Source organism: Puma concolor, chromosome D4, assembly GCF_028749965.1.
Source record: "Puma concolor isolate L17-30 chromosome D4, mPumCon1.1.hap2, whole genome shotgun sequence".
NCBI lineage: Eukaryota > Metazoa > Chordata > Mammalia > Carnivora > Felidae > Puma > Puma concolor.
This window is the reverse complement of record NC_141679.1, coordinates 61,160,580-61,185,302: the sequence shown is the minus strand read 5'-3', so window position 1 is coordinate 61,185,302 and position 24,723 is coordinate 61,160,580. Positions and strand designations below refer to the sequence as shown.

General features: G+C 46.8%; 1 protein-coding gene across 3 annotated transcripts; it reads right to left on the bottom strand.

Moving 5' to 3' along the window:
- Positions 1 to 2,089: 2,089 nt before the first annotated feature.
- NANS (N-acetylneuraminate synthase) lies at positions 2,090 to 24,723 on the bottom strand. 3 transcript variants are annotated; one of them, XM_025935373.2, is made up of 6 exons: positions 24,510 to 24,722; positions 19,856 to 20,071; positions 7,784 to 7,883; positions 6,818 to 6,972; positions 4,073 to 4,339; positions 2,090 to 2,320 (listed from the first exon to the last, which is right to left on the bottom strand). In XM_025935373.2, exons 1-6 carry the CDS (start codon positions 24,639 to 24,641, stop codon positions 2,111 to 2,113), a joined length of 1,080 nt encoding a protein of 359 aa, XP_025791158.1. In that variant the 5' UTR covers positions 24,642 to 24,722; the 3' UTR covers positions 2,090 to 2,110. The 3 variants fall into 3 exon arrangements, with proteins under 3 accessions (XP_025791158.1, XP_086539701.1, XP_086539703.1); XM_086683575.1 differs by lacking the exon at positions 24,510 to 24,722 and adding an exon at positions 21,307 to 21,331; XM_086683577.1 differs by lacking the exon at positions 2,090 to 2,320 and adding an exon at positions 2,335 to 3,334 and having other exon boundaries at positions 24,510 to 24,723.

The window sequence follows — 24,723 nt, the reverse complement described above, 5'->3', positions numbered from 1 at the left end:
GTTCAATAGTGCCAGGGATGGGGAGTTCACCACTTCTGAAGATAACTTATGAAATTCTTCCCTATGTACAAACAAGTCCTACTTTCCAGCTATTCTATCCAAGAAAATACCATGTCGCTTTTGGCATCTTTCATCTTCACATTGACGCCACCTGTGGTCACTAATATTTAGAGATTTCGGGGACCCTTCCTTGCCTACTGCATCTCTTGTTTCTGCGATTCCACTCTGTCAAGGAGCAGTGACTGTGATGTCAGCCTAGCAGAGGGTACACAGCGTGGTCCCTCTACCCTCTACTTGGCACGCCGAGTCTACCCACCCATGTCACACACAGGTGATTATCTTTTCTACGTGTCCCAACAGGAAGTGTGTTCCAGACCCCCCCCCCCCCCCACCCCGCAACTCTCTCCAACACGCGATCCAGTCCTCCACACAAAAGGCAGAGTTAAGACTCATGACCTCAGTGGCTCTTCCAGGTCTGAGCCTTACTGGTTCCTGCTCTGAGGGAAATCCAGCTGACGTTTACAGAGCTTCCTGGGCCACCCTTTTAACACTCCGAATGTCTGCCAGGACCTAGAGGCAACTGACTGGGTCCCTGTTGGAAACTAGATGCTCCACATTCTCAGCTAGAGCCCAAGTCAGGCCCATCCCTCCCTCCCTCCCAGACCCACATCCTGTTTCCAGGCCCCGGAATATCCCTCTACTACCATCCCATGTCTCTTCTTGCTAGGAAAGTCTCAGATATTTGCCTAAATGTCACCTTCTCTGCTGCTGTAGAGGAAAAGGTTATGGAATCGGAAACACTGATGATCTTCTCAAGGCTGCTTATAGGGAGAAATGAAGTAAACACCGGCCAGAAATTGATACTATCGCACTTCAATTCTTAGCACATCAATTTGACGCATTCTCTTTTACACATGAGTACAACCCAGGATTCCCACCCCACCCCACCCACACTTACGAACATCAGTGCCTTTCCAGAAACTGATTTGGGATCCACAGGAGAGGGAGGCCCTAAACTCTAAAGAAACTTCAAAAGGCTAATTATATGCATCTGGAAAGAGACTCAAGGATACACTTTGAAACAAGAAGTGATAGTGAACAACGTCAAAGAAATATGAACAAAGATTAGGAATCTGGAAATACATTTGAAAAGAACTGTTCATCTTAGCACTCATTCAAAAGAACAAAGGAGAGTCCGATATGGACTCCCTATGAAAGGGTCATGCGGTTGTTCAATGAAGCAGTGAGAATCTTTCTTGTTAGCTGGGTTTCATTATGGATTAGGGAAGGGCTGATTTCAGCATTACCACTGTATTAAAAAATCACCACAAGCTACAAATACACCAAGCCCCACACCCCCATCTCCCTTACCCAGCCCTATTCCCCACTCCCCCGCCCCCACTGCACATAGCACCTTCTAACTTACCGTGATTTACTTACTATGCTTACGGTTTGCTGTGCATCTATCCCCATCTGAGTGAAGTTCCATGAAGAAATGTGGGCTGCTCACCGCTGAATCCCAGTACCTAAAGCAGGGCCTGGCACAGAGCAGAACCTCCATATTGTTGAAAGGAATGAACATCATTTCTCTCTCTTCGCTCACAGATATATGCAGGCTTTTAACATTTCTCTGCCTGCAAGATGCTTGACCAACCCCTTCTCTGATGCCCACCAATCACTATACAGCTCACTGGATACAGAGGCCCAGGGCAGGGAGAGAATAAGGGCAACGGCGAAGAGACAGCTGGAGGTCAGGACGGAAGGGAGATCTGGGGTCATGTGGACTGGCTTTATAGGCAGGATGAAAGAAGGCTTAAAGAAGAGGGCCTTGTATGGTGAGCTTTCGCCCCTGTGTACCCACACAGCAGCTGGACAACAATGATTTGCTTTTGAGCCCACCTCCCCTTCTGGGCCAGCCAACATGAAGCAGAGACTGACATGTTTGCTCTTTGTATCCCTCCTACGGGATTGAGACAGGGCCTGGCCCAAAACTGTGTGTCTAGGGAGGAGGAGTAGATGAAAGCCAGGTTTCTGGAGACCATCACTCCTGCCCCACCTCCCCCGACAGTACGAGCAAGGCAATTCAGAATTCAGAGAACGGCACTTTATTTTAAGACTTGATTTTTTTGCCATGATTTTCTACCGATTCTTCCAGGATGGTGTCATCTTCTTCAACAGTGACCAGGACCTTCTTGCCCACCAGACTAAAGATGTCTTCAGGAGGGCAGCCTTTGGGCTCACCGACCTTCACAGTAAGCATGTCCAACGTCAGAACAGTGCCTTCTGGAATTTTCACTTTGGCCACCACGGACTTGCCCAGCTGTGGATAAAATTAAGACTCAGTGCCAGCCTCCCAGAAGTTAACTGGAACATGTTGTTTTATACCCAAGGTCCCTGACCAGTCTTCACAGGTACCCTGGGAGCAGGGACTTTGTTCTCCCACTGGTGCCTAGAACAGAACCTCACACAGAGTGGGGACTTAGCCAGTGTGGGGTGAACTTAGAGACTCAGAGAGGGGCCTTAACAATAAAGTGTAAAGGAAAGGGCTCAGATTATACAGCCAAACAGAACCAGGTCCAAATTCCCTTCAGGTGGGTACAAGCCGTGCCTGAGTTTCTCTGTAAGATGGGAAATAATAGTGCCTCCAGCATGTCAGACGACTACAAGAATTAGTGGTAATAATATATGTCATCTACCTGGAACATGCTCCCAGTACGTGAACATTATGATTTGTCATCATTCAGTTCAACATCTCATTTTAAACGCGGAGAAACTAAACTGAGATCCATAGAGGGCAGAAAACTTGGCCAAAGTTGCAAGAAACTGGGATTCTGACTCCTGGCCCACTGCTCTTAAGGGACACAAACCTTACAGCCACCATGCTCGGTAAAATAAGAATATGGAGGGCTCACAAAAGACCGAGTGTGCCGTTATTCAGTGGACGGGAAAAGGGGCCGCCTACGAAGGGACAGGCAGGACAGGCAGCCGAGGGGAATGAAGGGTACCAGAAGCTCATGACCAGCCTTTCTATGTCTTGTCCCTAAATGTTGTTGAACAAATCACTGCACCATGTGAGGGCCAAGGAGTCAATTCTAAAAGTAAGTGCCAGGACAAAAGGTCTGTCAGCGGATGTTATCCGATCACGCATCCCACCATCCATCGCTGTTTGCCCAGGGAGCCAAGAGGCTCAAAACCAAAGTAAGGGCGCAACTCTCCCGCATTTCTGGTGTGATTCTCTCTCTTTTTCTTCTGCGAGGCAGTGTGTTTCCTTTTACTGTTATTTTCATCTCTTGGTACTTCGCATCTTTAATTTGAGGGAGGCAATCAGGCCCCACTAGAATAAAAGATGAAAACGTTCTTCACGCATGCCTGGTGTTTGGTCTTTGCCTCGACCCAGACAGCCACAGCAGATCAGGAGCGGCTGCAGTCCTGGCAGCCCCAGGACACTGGGCTGTATGACTAGAGGCCAGGACAGGTCTAGGCCACAGCTTCCAAGAAGCCCAGGTGGTCAGCAAACCAGGCAGTCCTTGGCCTCAGCGTCCCCTCTGTCTGAAGGTCAATGCTGCACAGCTCACACTGCTCCTGAGGGAAGATTCGCGCACCGCCCCCCCCCCCCCCCCCCCCCCCTCGCCAAACCCCTGCACCACACATGGCCCTGTCCATCTAGGGCCTCCTCCGTTTAGGGGTGCCTCCGTGTATCACAGGCCCTTCTCCCAGTGCCTCACGGAACCCCTCGGCCCAACTGTTTCTCAAGGCTTACCTACTCCAAGGGACCCCAGGCTTGACCACCCAGGTGCCTTCTACCCCCACCCCCTTACATCTCCTGGTGTCTGCAGCACTGGCGCCACAAGCTTCAGAGACTTGGTGGGAAACCGTAACGTGATTCTAGGAGGCCGGAGAAACTGCTGAGGCTCCCTTAAGTGACAAGCTTCTCCTGCGGCTGATATGAGCCCAGAGACACTCAGACGGTCGGCCCGGGCTCAGGCAGGGTTGGTACTGACTCCCCTGGCACGTAAGCCCACTGCGGCCCCACTCAGAGCAGTGCAGCCTGGCAGAGTTGTGCAGAACCCACCTTCTCGTTGCAGGCCATCTCACAGGGCAGCAGCTGCTTGGTCGGGGAGCCCATGGCCCTTTCCACAAGGCGCACGGACCGCACCAGCTCGGCCAGCTCTCCAGGCTCCAGCGAGGCAGAGTGGTCACTCCCCTTCCAGGTCTTGTCCAAAGTTATGTGGCGCTCCAAAACCTTGGCGCCCAGAGCCACTGCAGCCACAGATATCGCTATGCCTGTTTCGTGGCCAGAATACCCTATGGGAATGTCAGGAAAGAGCTTCTGATATTCCTTTAAAATAGAAAAAAAAGAGAAAAGGCTAAATTATGCATACAGTGCAGAGTCAGGAAGAGCTAGGTTGGAGTCCCAGTTGAGCTGCTCACTCTGTGCAACTACAGGCAAGATGCTGAGGTTCTCTGAGCTTCTCCTTCCTGGGATAATAGTGGTACCTGTCCAGGGCTGCTCCAGATGCACGAAAAGCACTCAGCGCGCTGGAATGCTGCCAAAATAATGGCTACCGTTATCAAGAATGCACTCCAGGAATGCTTCACGCCGCGCGAACCACCAGGAATAACAGAATCATGGCCGATTGCCGAAACTCATTCAAAAAGCAGCCGTCACATTTAATTAGCCTGAGCTGCTGAAAGCAAGTGTGCTGTATGCACACACATCGTCATCAATAATATATGCAGCCCAATCTCGAAACAATCCTTTGGTGGAAATGCTAAATAATTAACTAATCTGTGATCTAGAATTCACTGAATGTAACAAAAGACATTCGTCAAGTGAGTCTTGTCATTGAGGGTGACCAGAAAGCTTAAGAGTAGTAGGAAGACCCAGATGGGGTTTGATATAAGATTAGGGCAGCTGAGTGGCAAAGGCCCCGAAAACCAGGCTGTAGGGTGCATAATGAACACAGGAATGCAGGTGACGGGGTCAGACTGCTCTGACATGGTTGTACCGGGCCCGGGACGGGGCAAGCGGGCAACTGAATCCTCACTGTGCCCTGGTATCGAGAGAGGCCATGACGGCAGCCTGGGTGAGAATGGAAAGAGGGGCCACACTCCACAGAGAAAGAAAATCAAGGAAAATATCTGGAGTCTCAAACAGTAAACTGCCCATTATAGTGATCTCTGTGGGATGGGATTCCAGAGCACGTTTACTTTCTAGATTATGTTTTCAGAGCTGTTTGAGTTTTTTTTAAAAACCATGTTTAAATTTTTAAAATAACATGGTTTAGAGATAAGCTAGAAATGGAGAAAAAACCACCAACTGGGAGAGACACAAATTTAGGTAAAGAGACAGCAGTGTCCGTTTTCAAAAAAGGCTAATTTTTTTTTTTTAAGTTAAATATGAAGACTGTGTAGCAACATGCACAAAAGTTTATACTCTCGTGGAAAAAGCCAGAATGTCAAATACTGTTACTAAAAGGAAAATATAAAAGGACACTGGTTAATTGCAGTATCAAAATTAACTGTGTGTCTGTGTATATTTGCAATTCCACTAATATCACTACAGCGTTTTTGTATGATAATTACATATACATGTTTCTAATTAAGTGGAGCTTCAGGTGCTACGAGGCGAAAGCACGTAGGGATGGAGATGGCCTGAGACAACAAGAAACAAAGGGTTGTAGTCCCAGCTTTGCACCACGACGCTGTGAAAGCTCAGGCAAGAGTCCTTTTCCCTCTGGGACCGGATTTCACCATCTGTAAGATGACTGAGGTGGATAGACCAAATCCTGGGAGAGAGAAAGCTCCCTCAAGTCTGTCACTGTAACCCATCTGGGCCTCAGGGAGGCTCAGGATTATAGGTAGAAAACAACAGAGCTGGCAAGCAGCGCAGAGAAGGAAAAGCCAGAAGTTTCAAGAAGGTCTCCTACAACTCAGTATGAAGAAAACCGGACAGATATTTGTACACCAGTGTTCCTACCAGCATTACTCGCAATAGCCAAAAGGTGGCAACATCCCAAATGTCCATCGACGGACAGATGGGTAAACAACACGCAGTACATACACACAATGGAATATTCTTCAGCCTCAGCAAGCAGTGAAATACTGGCACACGCTACAATATGGATGAACCTCGCAGACATTATATTAAGTGCAAAAAGACAGACACAAAGGACACATATTGTAGGATTGCACTTAGATGAGGTCTCTACAGGAGTCAAATTCATGGAGACAGAAAGCAGAATGGTGGCTGCCAGGGGCCGGGGGTAAAGGGAATGGGGAGTTCGTGTTTAACTGGGACAGAGTTTCAGTTTGGGAAGATGAAAAAGTTCTGGAGATGGATGGCGGTGATGGTCGCACAACGGTGTGGATGTACTTAATGCCACTGAACTGTACACTTAAAAACGGTTAAAATGGGAAATCTTGTATCTTGCCACACACATAGACACCAAAGATAACGTACTAATAAAGGGTATGAACCAGCAGTTTACAGAAGAGGGACCTCTAATGGCCAATACACATGATACAGAAAATATAGAGAGGCAATTATGAGGACTCACACCTAAAATTTCATAGTGGGAAAAATTAAGATTGATTTTCAGAAAATTTAATTTATAATCACCCTCTTTAGAATGTATCTGCTTCCTTAACTGCACAGTTGGTTCTAATTTAATTCTATAACTATGAGATTGTGAATGGAGGGTCAAATTACACAAAGCATGTCAAGATGGGTTAGAATTTTGGTTACAACAAAGGCCCCCTCTTTCCCACAGTAAGTGACCCAAGAAAAGGCCCAGTCAGACAACGGCTTGCTCACCGTGATGATGCGTAGGTTGACGTCCTCGGGGGAGAGCGGGTACGCACTGGTACACTGGAGGAAGCAGAAGTTGGGGTTGAGGGGCTTCACAATCTGATAGACTTGCTTCATGGTGTCCATCGACTGCATCCCGCTAGAGATCACCATTGGGCGGCCTGAGTGACCCAACGCCAACACCATCATGACTTTCTCTTTAGGGGTTCTGACTGTCCCTCAAGCATACCCCAATTGCTGGTCTCATCATTCAAATGAACTCCACAGACATCTCTCCAACACTGTGCCAGCCGCTGCGTGGTGAGAGGGGAGCTTGGTGGATTCTTGCCCTCAACCCAGAGGAAATGGAGACTCCCCTCACCCTCAATATTACTGTTTAGCAAAGTGAACTGAATCAAGGAGGCAGAGGAATTTCACACTCCTCAGAGAAAGGTGAGCATCTCATTGGGGTAAGAGTGTGCACAGCATGGTCGGGTGAGCACTGCCCCCGACTCGAGAGCAGATGTGTGAGCCCCGGAGCGGCCGCCTCCCAGCTGTGTGGCCTCGCATGCCTCATCTATGAAGTAGTATGAAGCATCAAAATCAAATAACCAACTTCAGTCCCAGGGCTGCTATGAGAATCAAACGAGATGATTCAGGTTGCAAACCCACTTTCCAAACCATAATGGAGGAGGGTAGATACTCTACAAGATCAAGACTATTTCTCAAAGTCAGAACTTCCTCTGTACTGCCATATCCTCAATTTCATATAAATCAACACAATAAAATAATTTTTAATTTTAAAAGTTCTTATCAAAACTGACTTATTCTTAATTTCTTTCAAGTCAGCACATGCAACTGTGGAAGTATATGCTAACTGAAAAGAGGTTTCTAAAGTCTGTCTTCAGGAGACTTCATTAGCGGGTTCTACTAAAGGAATAAAAATGGGAAGGTTTGGACTCCCTCATTTTAGGGCAAAAATTAAACACTTACCTTTTTTGGCGGTCTTTTCCAGATAAGGAAAATTGTTAGTGTCCCCAGATCCAACTTTGAAAAACGGAACATTCAGCTCATGCAGAAATTCAACTGCCATCTATAAAAACCAAAGAAGGAGCTCTTTCTCACCACCGTTCAAAATTACTGCCCTCGGGTCAGGCGAGGAGCCACAAACAGAAAACCCCCCTGGTCTTGCCCAGCAAGAGGGACTCTCGCAACAACCTGAAAGCAGGCAAAGATGTGTTACCAGTCCTTTCATTCACATTCAAACCTTCTTTCATTCCTAGCCACCCATCCATCTGTCCAACAACACTGCATGCTGGCCTGTACTGGTGATGAGATCTGCCAAAGATTCAGACCCCAGGCGAGACGTCCCTTCCCAAGGGACCCAGGGAGTGTGTGTTGGTGGTATAGTGGTGAGAAGAGCTGCCTTCCAAGGGACCCAGGGCCCAGTGAACAACTGGAAAAGGGTTGAACAACCTAATCCTGACCCAGGAAACTGGGTGGCGAGAAAGTTGAATGGCTCCCAAAGGCCTCACCCTTTACTCAAAACCAAATAGCCAGGAAATGAGGCCATTTCAATCCTTGCCAAAAGCGGGGAAAAAATGAAGCATTTTATGGCCCAGGCCTGACATAGTGGTCCACAGCTGGCAGGGCCCATCAAACCCAAACCCTCTCAGCCCCAAACCATGCTGCCCCCAGGAAAAACAAACCTCATCCACTTTTTTTGACACAACGTCACTGCTTGAGGTTACCTGTGGAGGGCCCTTTACCATCGTTCACCTCCACTGGGATTCATCAGTAAGACTCAGGATCAGGAAACTGGCAAGTGTCAGTGAACGCTTGCTAAAGGAATCAGTGGGCCACAAGTTTTAAGAGTAAAAGTCTCAGTTGGTCATCAAATTACAAAAACCCCAAAAAACTACATTTTTTACTATTTTTAAAAATTGAAGTAGGAAATCAGAAGTGGGGAGAATCAATATCTCAGAATGTTTCCCTATATCTAAGTTTGATCTATTGTAAAATGCTGCCTGCGTTTCAGAAGTAGGTTTGGAAGGCCTGATCAGCTACGTCACTGCTTCTCACACTTTAATATGGGATGCCAATCTCCTGGGGATCTTGCTCAGATGAAACGCAAATTCTGACTCTGCTGGGTTAAGGTGGGGCCTGAGGGTCTGTGTTTCCATTAAGTTCTCGGGTAAGACCGCCGCGGCTGCTCCGTGAACCCTATTTTACAAGGAGCTAGGTCACCGTGCCTGAAAATCCAGAGGGCATAGGGTGGCCAGGAACAGCATGAGGTCATTCGGCCAGCAGGCGCTTTAGGTCAACTCGCTGCTGCCTGAGCTTCCTTCCATCTTGTCGGCAGGTGATAAGTTACTCCAATCACTGGCTGCAATCAGAGACTAACTTTCCTCATCTGTAAATCCTCTAATATCGTGAAGGTTAGAGCCACCAGAAAGCCACACCCGGTGCGTAACCAGCCAGTGAACAGTTCAAAGGCAGTTCACAACCCCCTGGGTCCAACAGACGCCATCCAGTGTGGTCTGAGTTCCACTCACTTCCAAGCCTGCTAAACTACCTGTACTGCGGTTCTCACGGTCTTCCCTCTGCTATATTTCTTCCTCACCGCTCTTCTCCCTTCCATGTTGTTCCACCTGGCCTCTCCTGCTCACGTGTCTCTCACACTGCTGACCAGCCCTATGATGGAGGATGAAAAACATTCCTTCTAAAGTGTTTATTGAACAAAGTTGACTTCCCCCACTTTTCTCATTCTATCTGGCAGATAGAGTGTTTTCTATTGTAAGAGGGAAAACCCTATGCTAAGTTTTCTTCTTTATAATGTTCAACTTCTTTTTTTTTTTTTAATTTTTTTTTCAACGTTTATTTATTTTTGGGACAGAGAGAGACAGAGCATGAATGGGGGAGGGGCAGAGAGAGAGGGAGACACAGAATCAGAAACAGGCTCCAGGCTCTGAGCCATCAGCCCAGAGCCTGACGCGGGGCTTGAACTCACGGACCGCGAGATCGTGACCTGGCTGAAGTCGGACGCTTAACCGACTGCGCCACCCAGGTGCCCCTATAATGTTCAACTTCTAAGAGAAATGGCTCCTGATGAAAAAGCCCCCAAGGGCACAGAGGATGAGCCCACTCAGGAGAGGTACAGGGCAAGCAGGAGCGAGGAAAAACCAAATGCAGGAGAACACACTTTGCAGAAGCTTACCTACGAAGGCTGGAAAGTCTGCTTGGAATTCTAGTTTTCAAGTGAAGAAAGGGGACAAATTCCTCTCCAAAGGGAAAGGGGCCTGTCTGCAGTCCTCCCGGAGAACCAGTCCCACCTAGCGGTCACTCCGAACACTGCCACTGTGGCTTCATCTCTGCAAAAAGGGTGCCAACCTCAGTAATGGGGAAGATCCTACCCTTCCATCCTGAGGCTGTCTTGCCGTGCCCAGGCCCCCTGAGGCTAGGTTAGCACCGGTGCCACCTCCCCCCCACCCACCCCGTTCTCCAGGGACTCCCTGGCTTCCCCTAGTCCTGCCCACCCTGCTGTCCATCCCCTTTTCATCTAGGGGTACAGCGAGGCCAGGCAGCCTCACATCTCCCTCCCACCCCGCAGCACAAAGGCTTTCAGTCTGTCTGGAAGGAATTCTGCTGACAAAACCTTCCCTGGGCATCCAGCTGGCTTAATACACAGAAAAGGGCCCAACCAGCAACCTGGTTTCAGTGAAATGCTGCACTGCCAGAGCTCCCTCTTACAGAGTCCCAAGAAATCACTTGTCTAGCATTTTATTGTTTTAATTCCAGTGCTTCCCAAACTTATTCAACTCAGAACCTTGCTTATTGGGGGGGGGGGGGAGGCTTTATTACCAAGAATTAATTGGTAATAATTATTATCAACGAGGATCGATAATGTGTGCCCACAGAGTCCCCTTTCTGCATCATGGCCCACAGATCTGAGGGGTAACCAAAGCAAGAAGAGGAGTTGGGATTTTTCTAAAGCCCCTTCCCCTGCTCTCAGCTTTTGGATCCTGTGGAAAAGGAAAAAGCAGCCCAGAGTGATGAGTCATGGAGAACGGGGTCCTGGCAAGCTGCCCAGCGTGACAGAATGATGGGGGGGGGGAAGCATGGGATGTGAGACTCCCCGTGGCCCTGTCAGAGTGCATCACGGCTTGGGCAGGGGGGTGCCCTGCTGGTGGAGGTGGCAAAGGAAAGAAGAGAGGAGGAAAGAGGGCGCCTCAAAGGGCACCTCTGCTAGGATGGGGCGCCTGTGTGTGAGGGCAGCACGTCCTTCAGGAGCCACCTCGACCATCATGGCCTCCATTTGCTTTCTCAATAGAACTCTCCATTTAGACCAAAGAAACTCTACTCATCTCAGCCCCATCCCACGAGCCTCTCTGCAGCTTTGGCCAGGTGCCCTGGTAGTTTTCTCAGCCTTAATAAAATTCCACGACATCACAACCTCTCCTCAGCATATGAAGAACACCTCGGGACAGCACAAAGAGTGGAGAAAACAGGCACGCCACAAATGGCTACTGTCCACAAGGAAGTTAAGGTGGGTAAATACTCAGAGCCACCTGCCAGGTAAACACAGAACAAGGGACCAACCTATTTCCAACAGCCAGGCAGACAGGATGTGCAGGTTCAGCAAAGGGACCTGGTAAGCAAAACAAATGAACTCTTGTAAAGGCTCTTAAGAATGCATTTCCCCTCACTGCCTTCGCCCAGGTCAGCTGGGAGGATCCTTGGGAACAAATGGCATTCCCAAGGCAGAGAAGCCTCTTTGTCCACACAGTGTGAAACAGAACAACCCCAAAGGGTTCTGCATAACAGAATGGCCATCATTCGGTGGATGCAGGTCTGGCACGGCCCTCGCACCCAACACCTCGCCACTGCCACGTGGGGCGGGCACCTTTATTATCCTGTTTTTACGGATGGGACACCTGCAGCTCAAAAAGGTCACATGAGGCACCTGAACCCACAAAGTGTCAACTTGAGAACCTGAACTCAGGCAGTGTGGCTGCAGAGCACGCGCTGCACACACACACACAGAAGGGCTTCCTGGGGAGCAGAGGGACAGGAACCGAAGGGAAAGGCTGAGAGGCAGATGCCGCCCACCAATCCCCGCCCACCAATCCCCGGGCTCTCCTCCATCTCCCCGGCTGCTCCTGCTTCTAGCTCCAAGCCACCTACGAGCGAACGATCTAAAGATCTAAAGAGGTGACTTTTCCCAGGCAGCCTCACAGATGCAAGGAGGTGCCCTCTCTCCTTCAGAGTCCACATCCTGGAGCTCACATGCCTGGCAACACGGACTGAGAAGGAAAGTCCTCATTCCAGGTGTAAGTGCCCTTAGGGACCTCTTCTCCGGCTGGGAGAGCCCCTGGACGGCAGCGGGTTCACACTCGAAAGGAAACAGAGACCCAGAGAGGGAAGGGTCTCCACAAGCTCACACTTGAGATCAACTCAGAGCAGAGTCAGGCTAAGAAGCCAGGCATCCTGACACTCGGCGCAGGTTGCCTACCTTCACCGTAGCTAATGTTTGCTAAGTGCTGGCTGTGTGCTATGCTGTATATCAACAATCAGGTTTCATCCTCACAACAACCTTGCAAGATGGGTTCAGGTACTAACCCTACTTAGCAGCCGAAGGAACAGGAGCACAAAGAGGTTCAACAACCTCCACACAGAATGACAGGCGGAACCACATTCAAACTCAAAATCTGACCCCAGAGTCCATGCACTTAACCATGAGATCAAATGGCCTGGGTATGTGACATTCGGCATGGGGTCTCAAAGGTTTACACTCTTTAAAATTACTATGGACTCTACAGGGCTTTTGTTTATGTAGGTTCTAGCTACTTATATTTATTGAATTAAAATTAAAACTAAGGAATTTGGGCTTTTTTAACTTTAAACTTTTAATTTTGAGATAATTTAGCTTAACAGGAAGCTCTAAGAAATAATACAGAGAATTCCTATGTACGCTTCACCCAGTTGTCCCCTATGGTGATATCTTGCAAAACTAGAACACAAAATCACAACCGGGAAATTGACATTGAGAAGAGTCTACCGATCTTACTCAGATTTCACCATTTTTACATGTATTCATTTGTGTGTGTGTGTATTTAATTTTATGCAGTTTTACCATGTGCACAGACTCATGACTACCAGTCACAATCCAAAACTGTGCCATCACTCCAAGTATCCCATGTATTACACTTTTACAGCCACATCCCCTTGCCTTCCTTCCCCTCCCTAACCCCGATAACCCTTCCTCTGCTCTCCACCTTTGTAATTTCGTCAGTTCAAGATTACTCCATAAAATGAACGGTATAGTATGCAACCTTCTGAGACAGGCTTTTTCACTCAACGTAATACCCTGGAGATATATCCAAGCCACAACATGTATCAGCAGTTCACTCCTTTTTATGGCTGGAACCGTTCATTCACCTACCTACCAGAGAACTATCTGGGTTATTCTAGTTTGGGGGCTGTTACAAATAAAGTTGTTATGGACATGCATGTACAGCTTTCTATGTCAATGCACGTTTTCATTTCTTTTGGGAGAAATTACCAAATGACGCATGGCAAGCAACATGATGAGCACACATCTAGTTTGTGGTAGTGTTTTTTTCAGGTATGCAATAAATGGTTATTTTTTACTGAGATAAAATGGACACAGAGCAATGTATTAGTTCTGAGTGTACAACATGATTTGATATACATATATATTATGAAATGGTTAGTTCAGTCATAACCCATCCCCACACATAGGTACAAAATTCTTTTACATGTCCGGTTTTATAAGAAACTACCAGTATCCTTTAAGTGAGTGAATTGTGATATGACACCATATGTGAATTGTATTAAAATAGAGTTGTTTTTAAAACAAGGAGACTACCGGGGCACCTGGGTGGCTCAGTCGGTTAAGCACCCGACTTCAGCTCAGGTCAGGATCTTGTGGTTCATGAGTTTGAGTCCCATGTCAGGCCCTGTGCTGACAGCTCAGAGCCTGGAGCCTGCTTGGGATTCTGTGTCTCCCTGTCTCTCGAGCCCTTCCCTGCTCGTGCTCTGTCTCTCTTTCTCTCTCAAAAATAAATAAACATTAAAAAAAAAAAAAAAAGGAGACTACCATATTATTTTCTTTTTTTTTTTTTTTTTTTAATGTTTATTTTTTTGGGACAGAGAGAGACAGAGCATGAACGGGGGAGGGGCAGAGAGAGAGGGAGACACAGAATCAGAAACAGGCTCCAGGCTCTGAGCCATCAGCCCAGAGCCCGATGCGGGGCTCGAACTCACGGACCGCGAGATCGTGACCTGGCTGAAGTCGGACGTTAACCGACTGCGCCACCCAGGCGCCCCATATTTTCTAGAGTGATTATACTGTTCTACATTCCCTCCAGCTATGTATGAATGATCCATTTTCTCTGCGTCCTTCCCACCTTTGGTGTTATTGTCACTTTTTGCTTTAGCCAGACTCACAGCTATGTAGCAAGACCACAATGTGGTTTAAAATTGAGAAATTTTTAAATCATAAGAACAGACAAGCACACACACACAAAAAAAGATGAATTGGACAGCATCATAATTAAATATGTTTGTGCTTCAAAGGATATCATCAAAAAGTGAAAAGACGATCCAGAGAATGGAAAACATTTCCACAAATCTGTATCTGACTAGGGACTCCTATCTAGAATATATAAAGACAAATAACCCAATTAAAAATTGGCAAAGGATCTGACAGATATTCTTCCGAAGAAGGTATACAGATGGCTAATAGGCATATGAAAAGATGCTCAACATGATCAGCCATCAGGGAAATGCAAATCAAAACCACGACCAGATACTATTTCACACTTGCTAGGATATCTAGAATCAGAAAGTCAGATCATATCAAATGTTGGTGAGGATGTGGAGACACCGGAACCCTCATATACTGCTAGGAGGATTGTAGGTAATGTCACTTTGGAAAAAAAACAGTCTGGCAATTGCTCACAAATTAAACACAGAGTTACCATATATCCTGGAGAGAAATGAAAACATGTCCCTAAAACCTGTACAGGAATGTTCATGGAAGCATTAGTCACGCTAGCCAAAAAGTAGAAACAATCCAAATGTCCATCAACTGACAAATGGGTAAATAAAAAGTAGTCTATATCCATAATACTGAATATTACTCATCAATAACAAGGAGTGAGGTACTAATACACGCTACAACACGGCCGAACCTTGAACATGTTACTGTGTGAATGAAGCCAGACACACAGGACCACATATTGTCTCGTTCTGTTTATATGCAATGTCCAGAAAAGGCAAATTTATAGAGACAGAAAGCAGATTAGTGGTTGCCTAGGCCTGAGGGAATTGGGGGGGATTGAGAAATGGCTGTTTACGGGTACATGATAAAAAAGCGCCAAAATCAATTGCGGTGATAGTCACAACTCTGTGAATATGCGAGAAACAACTGGGGGCACCTGGGTGGCTCCGTCACTTGAGCGTCTGACTTCAGTTCAGGTCATGATCTCATGGTTTGTGAGTTCAAGCCCTGCATGGGGCTCTGCACTGGCAGCTCGGAGCCTGGAGCCTGCTTCAGATTCTGTGTCTCTCTCTCTCTCTGCCCTTACCCACTCACTTGCTCACTTTCTCGCTCTTAAAAATAAACATTAAAAAAACAATAAAGACAAATGAATTGTAAAGTAAGCTTTAATTGGTGAATTGTATGGTCTGTGAAAAGAGATGTTACTAAAACAGAGCATACAGCATACCTTTCCTCAGGTACTGCCAGCGGAATGGCGTCATCGAACATCATGCAGCTTCTGGAAAACTCCACTATACACGTTGGAGAGTATGACAGTGAAAAAGGCAAATCACATTTGAGTATCACTACGAAAATAGTCTGGACCTGGTGGAGCTTCTGAAAGGTCTCACGATTCCCCCACGGTTCCTGGACCACACTTTGAGAACTGCCGCCACACTCTTCCCGTTACTCTCATGTGTTATTGTTGGTCTCAGGTGTCACTGCTGCGGAATTCCCAAATGACCTTTCTTCCACTTCCCCCTTCTGTGGACTCAATATTGGATACAGTCAGGTTTTAGGAAAACTGTCCTGGGGAAGCAATTATGTGGTGGAGGAGGGGGGCAAGTACACCCCCGAGGCTAATTAGTTTTAACAAAAAGATCAGGCAGGACTCAGTCCTCCAAATGCCAGTGCTTCTTAAAGTAGCCACTCTGGGAAAGGCTGTGTGCTTATTGCAAAGACAACACTAGGGATCCAAAATATTTGTTATAATCTTCTTTGGAAATTCTCTCCAGAGCTCTGTGGGCCCTACAGAAACAAACCTGCCCATTACTGACTTGTTACTAAGTCAATCAGACCAAAAGTTTCACGTTTAGCACAGGAAGGATGAGTAGTTTCCTGAAGCCAAACCTGCCCTCTGAGGACGGGGCTCAGTTGTCTCTGAGTGCCTGAGTCCTAGGGACTGCTAAAGGGCAATCCCAAAATGCCACGAACCCGCAGTAATGCGAAACAGGCATGTTATGAAAACAAATGTCACTTTCTAGGTGTGAGCTTCCTTTCACCAAGGCACCGACTAAGCAGGTACTGGCATGTACCAGGATCACTACGTCAGGATCTGAGTTCACGGTGAACACACAGACCTAGTCCTGCCTTGAGACGTGTGCTGTACACATACGGTCTCACCAGTTCCAGAAAACAAGGCCTGCATGTTCTGTATTTTAATCAATGCGTGGCCCTTTACTTAAGAGGAAACAGGCCCAGAGAGATGAAAGGAGAGTGTGGTCAGGCAGGAGGGCTCTGGAGTCGGCCTGGCTTAGCTGATCCGTAACTACTGACACCCTCCCTGTGAAATGGGGATAATAACTATCCTACCCGGGGCGCCTGGGTGGCTCAGTCGGTTGAGTGTCTGACTTCAGTTCGGGTCATGATCTCATGATTTGGGAGTTCAAGCCCTACATGGGCTGGCTGCTGTCAGCTCAGAGCTTGCTTTGGATCCTTTGTCCTCCTCTCTCTTCCCCTCCCTCATTCATGCTCTCTCAAAAATGAATAACTATTTTTTTTTAAAAATTGTCCTATCTGAAGAGGCTAAGAGGAGTAAATGAATTGATATTTTTAAAATACCTAGCACAGAACTTGGTACATTGTAAATACTCAAGAAATGTTAGCTAATAGTAAAACCAAAAACAACACCCAAGTCTTTCAGATCCTAAAGCCCACATTCTTTCCTGCTTAAACTTTTTTAATTTACAGATCGTTTAAGAATCTGATAAAAACTATGTAAGTGATGAGTAACTAAATTCTACTCCTGAAATCATTATTACACTATATGTTAACTAACTTGGATTTAAATAAAATTAAAAAATTAATTAAAAAAAAATCCACTAGGGCGCCTGGGTAGCTCAGTTGGTTAAGAGGCCGACTTCAGCTCAGATCATGATCTCAACATTCATGAGTGTGAGTCCCATGTCGAGCTCTATGCTGACAGCTCAGAGCCTGGAGCCTGCTTTGGATTCTGTGTCTCCCACTCTCTCTGCCCCTCCCCAACTCGTGCTCTGTCTCTCTCTCAAAAATGAACTATTAAAAAAGACCAAACAAAAAAAACTCCACTAACCCTTTTTGTTTGGTTCATTCATTTATTCCTTCAACAAGTATTTCCCAACCACCTGCTGCACGCCAGGCACCAGGGATGCTGTGGGGCTCGGAGTTTAGTAGGGAGGAGTTAACACACAAGAGTACACACACAAGAGTACGCAATTACAAGAGTACCAGAAGAATACATCTGGAGGGGCCTGAATCAAGCCAGTGAACAGGAAGAATTCCTAGAGGAAGTGCTCTTTAAACTGGGATCAGAAAGGGGCGCCTGGGTGGCTCAGTCGGTTGAGTGTCTGACTTCGGCTCAGGTCATGATCTCATGGTCTGTGAGTTCAAGCCCCGCATCAGGCTCTGTGCTGACAGCTCAGAGCCTGGAGCCTGTTTTGGATTCTTTGTCTCCCTCTCTCTCTCTGCCCCTCCCCTGTTCATGCTCTGTCTCTCTCGGTCTCAAAAACAAATAAAACATTAAAAAAAAGTTAAAAAAAAAATAAACTGGGATCAGAAAAATGCCCAGCAACCTCTTTAGGAACATTTTCCATAAAAAAATCTCTCCCCTTGTCCCCAGGAAAGCTTTTGGGCTTAGAGACTCTCAGGCCATCAACATCAAGGCGGCGAAGAGCAAGGGAGATGCCCAAAGGCTCTGCTGAGCTCTGCAAAACCACACACACCTGCACGGATGCCCAGGCAGAACTGAAGGACCAGAGAAAGCACATGGTACCACACATCAGATCTGCCTTCAAGACCCATTTCCTAGCTGTGTGACTTTGCACAAACCTCCCAGCCCCTCAGAGCCTCTATTTCTTCATCTGCAGAATGGGGCACAGTAGGGATAAAATATATTTACTGGACGGGAAGATGCTCTGTAAGCCGTAACATATAACTCAAAAGTAGAAAATTATGATTATCAAATGCACAACTGGAGCTGAAGAATGTCATGCTTATGAAAGCTGCAAATTAAGGGATGAATTTGGGCCACTGAACTGAAGCCTGGATGTGTCATTTCCCACAGATGCCTAGGTTCTCTGCCTCCCCACCCTTGTTAAAACTACCAACAGGTGGGGCGCCTGGGTGGCTCAGCTGATTAAGCGTCTGACTCTTGATTTTGGCACAGGTCACGATCTCAAGGTTCGTGAGTTCAAGCCCCACATTGAGCTCTGCACTGACTGTGAGGAGCCTGCTTGCGATTCTCTCTCTCTCCCTCTGTCTCTGGCCCTCCCCTGCTCATGCTCACTTGCTCGCTCTCTCAAAATAAATAAACATTAAAAAAAAAAAAAAAAAACTACCAACAGCCTACGCTAGACTTCCGTTTCTTTTCAGCTCAATTTGCAGCCCTGTTTTGGGGTTGGAACAGTGGCACAAATGGTCAGAGAGGCCCACAGAATGAAATGGAAGTGTTTCAAATATTCTGATCAACTGAAAGAATTCCAGATGTTTCGAGTCATAAAAATGCTCATAGGTTTCATCTAATGATCCATGTCTGCAAAGCTATCCCGAGCAAACAACACAAAACACAGAAAAACGATGTCCACGTCCACGTCCAGCATTATTTATAAGCACAAAGAACTGACCCACATGTCCAAAAGTAGAGAAACGGTTAGGTACATTATAAATCCTCAAAAGAAGCACTGTATTGCTATTAAAAATTTTAAGCACAAGATGTGGGGATTTATATGTCAATTATATCTCAATAAAGTTGGAAAAAAGAAAAAACAAGATATGGGTAAAAGCTGGTGATATAATGGTAAATGGGAAAAGCATGCACAACTAAATATTCACAAATGTAGCAACCAGGCAATGAAACATGTATATAAAAGACTTCAGGAGGAAATCTACAAAGAGAACCACCCTATAGGGATTATGGGTCAGTTTTCTAAACTTTCTGTGATTATCTATTATTTTTACAATTACAGTTTTTACATTCAAAAAAGAATTCATGAAAGAATCTCACAGAGGCAGGTCACAAAGCAGATGGGACCTGAGAATTGGCACCAGCTGGACTTTTCCAGGATGTCAGCATGCCATTCTGTGAGCAACACAGGATGACACCAATGTCCCCCATCCAAATCACCAAAGGCCACTCAGCAAGTGCCGGACCCCTATCAGAATGGAGGTTTCCTGATTCCTAGTCCAGGCCATTTTCCACTGGGAGAAAGCTGGTCTGGCATGGGTCTCCCACAAGCTTTGAGGGACTCAGGGATTCCGGTGTGGCTGCCCCCACTCCCAAAGACAACTGGTTTGGAAACTTCTGGTATTCCTCCCACAAAACCTCACTGGGCCTCTGCTCCCACTGGCTTCCCATTTAGTGGGGCATTGATATGGTTAATGTGATGGGGAGCTCTAGGTCCAGAAAGCACAAAAGTCTCAAGCAAGGGCTGGAGCCGACTCTAGGCCAAAAGCCACCAGGCCGCCTGCTGTCCCCTGAGTCTGCTAAAGTGGCAAGTAACAGAGTGGGAATCATGAGGACTCACCTCATCCATTCCAGAGGCAGTGAAGAAGATGCCAATCTCCTGGGCGTATCTCTGCAGCTCCCTGTACTGGGCATGGCTGAACTCCAGGTGGCGCTTGTGCTCCCCATACGTCTTCCCCCAGGAATGCTTCGACGTGTAGGGCCTCTCCAAGGCTTTCCGATTAAACTTGTACTCCAGCTCACTCTTCTGGAACTTGGCACAATCGGCCCCACACTCCTGCAACACACAACAGGGCTCCTTCAGTGACTTGTCCTGGATTCTCACAGAGGAGAGAAATGTTGGGGCAACTGCTCTGACATCAGTAACTTTAAATATAAAGATTGACTGAGGGGCACCTGGGTGGCTCAGTCAGTTGCGTGGTTGAGCATCAGACTTCAGCTCAGGTCATGATCTCGTGGTTCGTGAGTTCGAGCCCCACATCGGGCTCACTGCTGCCAGCCTGCTGGCACAGAGCCCGCTTCAGATCCTCTGTCCTCCCTCTCTCTGCCCCTCCCCTGCTTGTGCTCTTCCATAAATAAATAAATACATAAATAAATAAATAAATAAATAAATAAATAAGTAAGTAAGTAAGTAAGTAAGTAAGTATTTAAAAAAAATAAGGTTGACTGACAGTGGCAAAAGGGGCAGAAGGAAGAAAATCTTGAAACAAAGGCTGGGGATGGAGCTTCCCCCTATTTTTCCCCCTTAAAATGCAAAAAGGAAAAAATGAAGGCTTTTTAAATTTTATTTTATATTAGAATATTGAAAATAATTCAAGAGCTAAAGAAGATTTTAAGTTGGGTAACTCAGCAGAGGATAGCAAAATGAGCCCTAGGCCAGAATTGAGGGGAAGTCAGAATCTGCTAACCCTTGGAGAAATCACTTCCTGTCTCTGGACTCGGCGTCTCCATCTACATAAACAGCAGCTCTGGGCCAGCGCCAGGACCCTTCACCGTTCTGACGAGCCCCTTATGGGGCAGGAAACAGACAGCTCTGCTTTAGCTGTTTTGCACTTGTGCGTTTTGCATGGCATCTTGTTTGAACAAGAGGTTCTGGAGCAAAAAGCAAACAAACAAGACTTAGAACTAAGTTCCAGTCTTACTGATCAGAAGCTATAACATAAAATCTGGACTGTCCGACTCTAAAAGTCATAATTCTATTGCCACACAGCCCCCAAGCTCTTAAAATTGCTTTTAAAGGGGCGCCTGGGTGGCGCAGTCGGTTGGGCGTCCGACTTCAGCCAGGTCACGATCTCACGGTCCGGGAGTTCGAGCCCCGCGTCGGGCTCTGGGCTGATGGCTCAGAGCCTGGAGCCTGTTTCCGATTCTGTGTCTCCCTCTCTCTCTGCCCCTCCCCCGTTCATGCTCTGTCTCTCTCTGTCCCAAAAATAAATAAAACGTTGAAAAAAAAAATTGCTTTTAAAAACTACTCAATAGAAAGATGAAGGAAAACCCTCTGAAGTCTCAACTCACGGACATTTAGGGAGACAGAGTTATTCACGCTGCTGAAAACCTCAGCTCCAGAAATATCTGTGCTAACAGTTCTGCTCCCACTCCTGGAAAGACCACAAGATGGCATGGTCAGGAAGATTCAAAACACAGAACTGAAAGTGACCTTGGGCAACAGAGCTCTCATTGTCCACAGAAGATCCCCAGGCCCAGAGTGACCCGAGTATAGCTGCACAGCGAGTCTCTGGCTGGACTGGACAGACTGCTTCCCTAAGGCTGCAGGACAGGTCTGTCTCCTGGCTCACGACTGCAACCTGACTGCAACCTGGATCTCGCTGGGACAGCCAGGCCTCCAGCAAGCTAGGGGGTAGGGCCCCACAGAGCACTGCTTCCTGCCTCCTTTGCTTCTCAGCTCTACCTCAAGGAGTGGACTTACCTTCAAGAAGTGAAATAGCTTGTCTGCTCTGGGCAAACGTTTCCTTTACAGCAAGATGAGAAAAGTAAAGTGGCAGAGACTACTAAAGACAAGAGGTCAGAGAAAGTTCTACCACATTCCACAAGACAGCAGTTGTATCAGGAGGAGAGCAGGGCCTTCCTCTGCTTTCCTCAGCTTCTTTCCTAAAACTGAGCGACGTCTTTTAACTGTTTAATTCTATGGTGAACTCCAGGTTCAGAAAACACAATCCCCGTGCCTGTTTTACTAAAATGTTGATGGTTTCTCTGTTCAAGGTTTTATGGATTCTCTCCTGGCAAATGACAAGCGGCAGAACTCCAGACGGGCCAAGGTGTGATGCTCCATTTGCAGCAAAATTTGGCAATTAAAAGTACATTCAATTAGGCAACCTCTAATTATAATACATTTATATTTTATATATAGCATATAATTACAATAATATTTTGCTGTAAGAAAACAAAAATAATTGAATGAACTCAACTTTTAATATTGCAAATAGATTCCCACCAGATTGCATTGCCGTTGTCTAAGTTTCTTTCTTGGTCTGAGCAACTCTGGGTAACTAAACATGGAATGTGACTTTATTTGGCAACAAAGACTTAAAAAAATCCTAAAATACAAAAGATTTCAAAAGATTCCACTACTGTAAATTTAAACACAAAAACAAGCACACGCTATGAAACAAGTGACACTGAAGCTTAGAGAGGAGTCACCCGCCCAAGAATATTCAGCTAGTAAATGGTTCTCTTGACTCCAGTCCAGTGTTCTTTCCACTACACCAAAGCCTCAACCTCTTCATTCTCCTCCCCCGTCCCAAAACTAACCTCCAAAATTAAAAGAGCAGGAAAACAACAACAACAACAACTCTGTTCTTTCCATGGCCTCAACATCTCTAGGTATTTTTACAACTTTAGCATTCAGAGGTCACATCTCCACAAACAGGTTGTTCCCTAAATTAAGAGCAGGAATTTTCCCTCTAGAAAACAATGTTATAGCACAAAGGCTAGAGCCCTCTGGCTAGGAGCAAAGCTATGCAATGTAACATTTACTAGCTGTGTGCCCTTAGGCAAGTCATTTCTCTGAGCCTTTAAAATGAGACCAACACGGGCACCTAGGTGGTTCAGTAGGTTGAGCGACCGACTTCGGCTCAGGTCATGATATCGCAGTCTGTGAGTTCGAGCCCTGCGTGGGGCTCTGTGCTGCTGACAGCTCAGGGCCTGGAGCCTGCTTCATATTCTGTGTCTCCCTCTCTCTCTGCCCCTCCCCACTCACGCTCTGTCTCTCTCTGACAAAAATAAACATTAAAAAAAATTTTTAATGAGACCAACAGCATCTACCATGTATATTGTATTGTGGGAATGAAATGAGATGGTGCATTTAAAGCATTTAGCCCAGTATCTGATAGGGTAAGCACTCAAAAACATCAGCAGTTGTCACTCTTTAAAAGTGTTTTTTATGGGGACGCCTGGGTGACTCAGTCAGTTAGCATCTGACTCTTGATTTTGGCTCAAGTAATGATCTCACAGTTCGTGAGTTCGAACCCCACATGGGGCTCTGCGCGGATGGTGCAGAACCTGCTTGGGATTCTCTCTCCCCTCTCTCTCTGCCCCCTACCCCGCTTGCTGTCTCTCTCAAAAACAAATAAATAAGCTTAAAAGAAACTGTTTTTATGATTCAGTAGACTTCCATAAAAGCAGAGTTACTCTGCAAAGAAGAGTAAGGGAAAACCTAATCACAAATGATGACATCAGGTGAACAGCTTTGACTGAAGGGAAGAGGAAAAAAAAACCAGATGCAGTGAGCAATCTCTAAACCAAGGAATCACAGTGCAGACCTCATGCTGGGGGCTAGAATCACAATGAAAACACCACAGTCCCCCCACTCAAGTGTCTCACAATCTAAGACAAGAGAGAAAGAAACTTAGACAACGGCAATGCAATCTGGTGGGAACAAGGATAGGGGCCCATCCTTGAGGGGAAGGGTTGGAAAAAGTATCCAAGTAGATCTGTACAGAGGTAGAAATTTGCCAAGAGGGAGCAGTTAATAATATGCATAAACCTCCTATCGCTACATTTATTGAGTCCTCTGTGCCAAGTACTGTGCTAAGAGCTTAACATAAATCATCTCATTTGATCCTTACCACTCTGAGGTTAAGTACTATTACCAAGCCGATTTTCAAATGATGAATCTGAGAATCACAGAGGTTAAGTAACCGTTAACCCATGTTCACACAGCTGATAAGTGGTGGCGTCCAAATTTGAACCCAAAGTCCTAGCATTTTAACCCTTTCATATTCCAAACACAAAGAATGGCAAGTGAGAGAGACCAAAGCAACTTCCAGGAACTTCTAGAACTTCCTGGAAGTAATTCACTGTCGCTGAAAGATATCAGAGATGAAAAATGATAGGCAGGAAGGAACCAGGTCATTAAGGTCTTGAAGTCTATGTTAAAGGGTTTCGACTCTACCCGCGGTCAACGGGGAGCCCGTGAAGTTGTGAGGCAGGGGTATGACCTGATCAAACCTGTGTTTTAGAAAGATCACGGTGCCATCAGAAGGGGGTTAGGTCGGGTTAGGAGGCAACTGCTGTAATGCAGTCAGGAGCGTGGAGAGGGATGAGAATTCCAAAGATTCAGAAACGCAACTGCAAGCTGGACGCCAGGTCGCACACGGTGCACCGAGAGGCACAGGAACGTGGTCCGGGTTCCCCGCCGACAGCTCTCCCGCGGCCCCGCCCCCGATCCCCGCCCTCTATTTCGCGGGCTCTGCCCTTACCTTGGCCGTGCGGATCATGCGCTTGGCCACGTCCAGGTCGCCCTGGTGGTTCTGGCCGATCTCGGCAATGATGAAGCACGGGTGCTGCCCGCCCACCCAGCGCCCGGGACACAGCTCCAGTTCCAGCGGCATGGCGGCGGCTTGCGCTCCGGCGCCGCACTGCCAGCCGCGAGTCCGGTCCGCAGCCCAGCTGGGACCACAGGCCTGCCCAGGC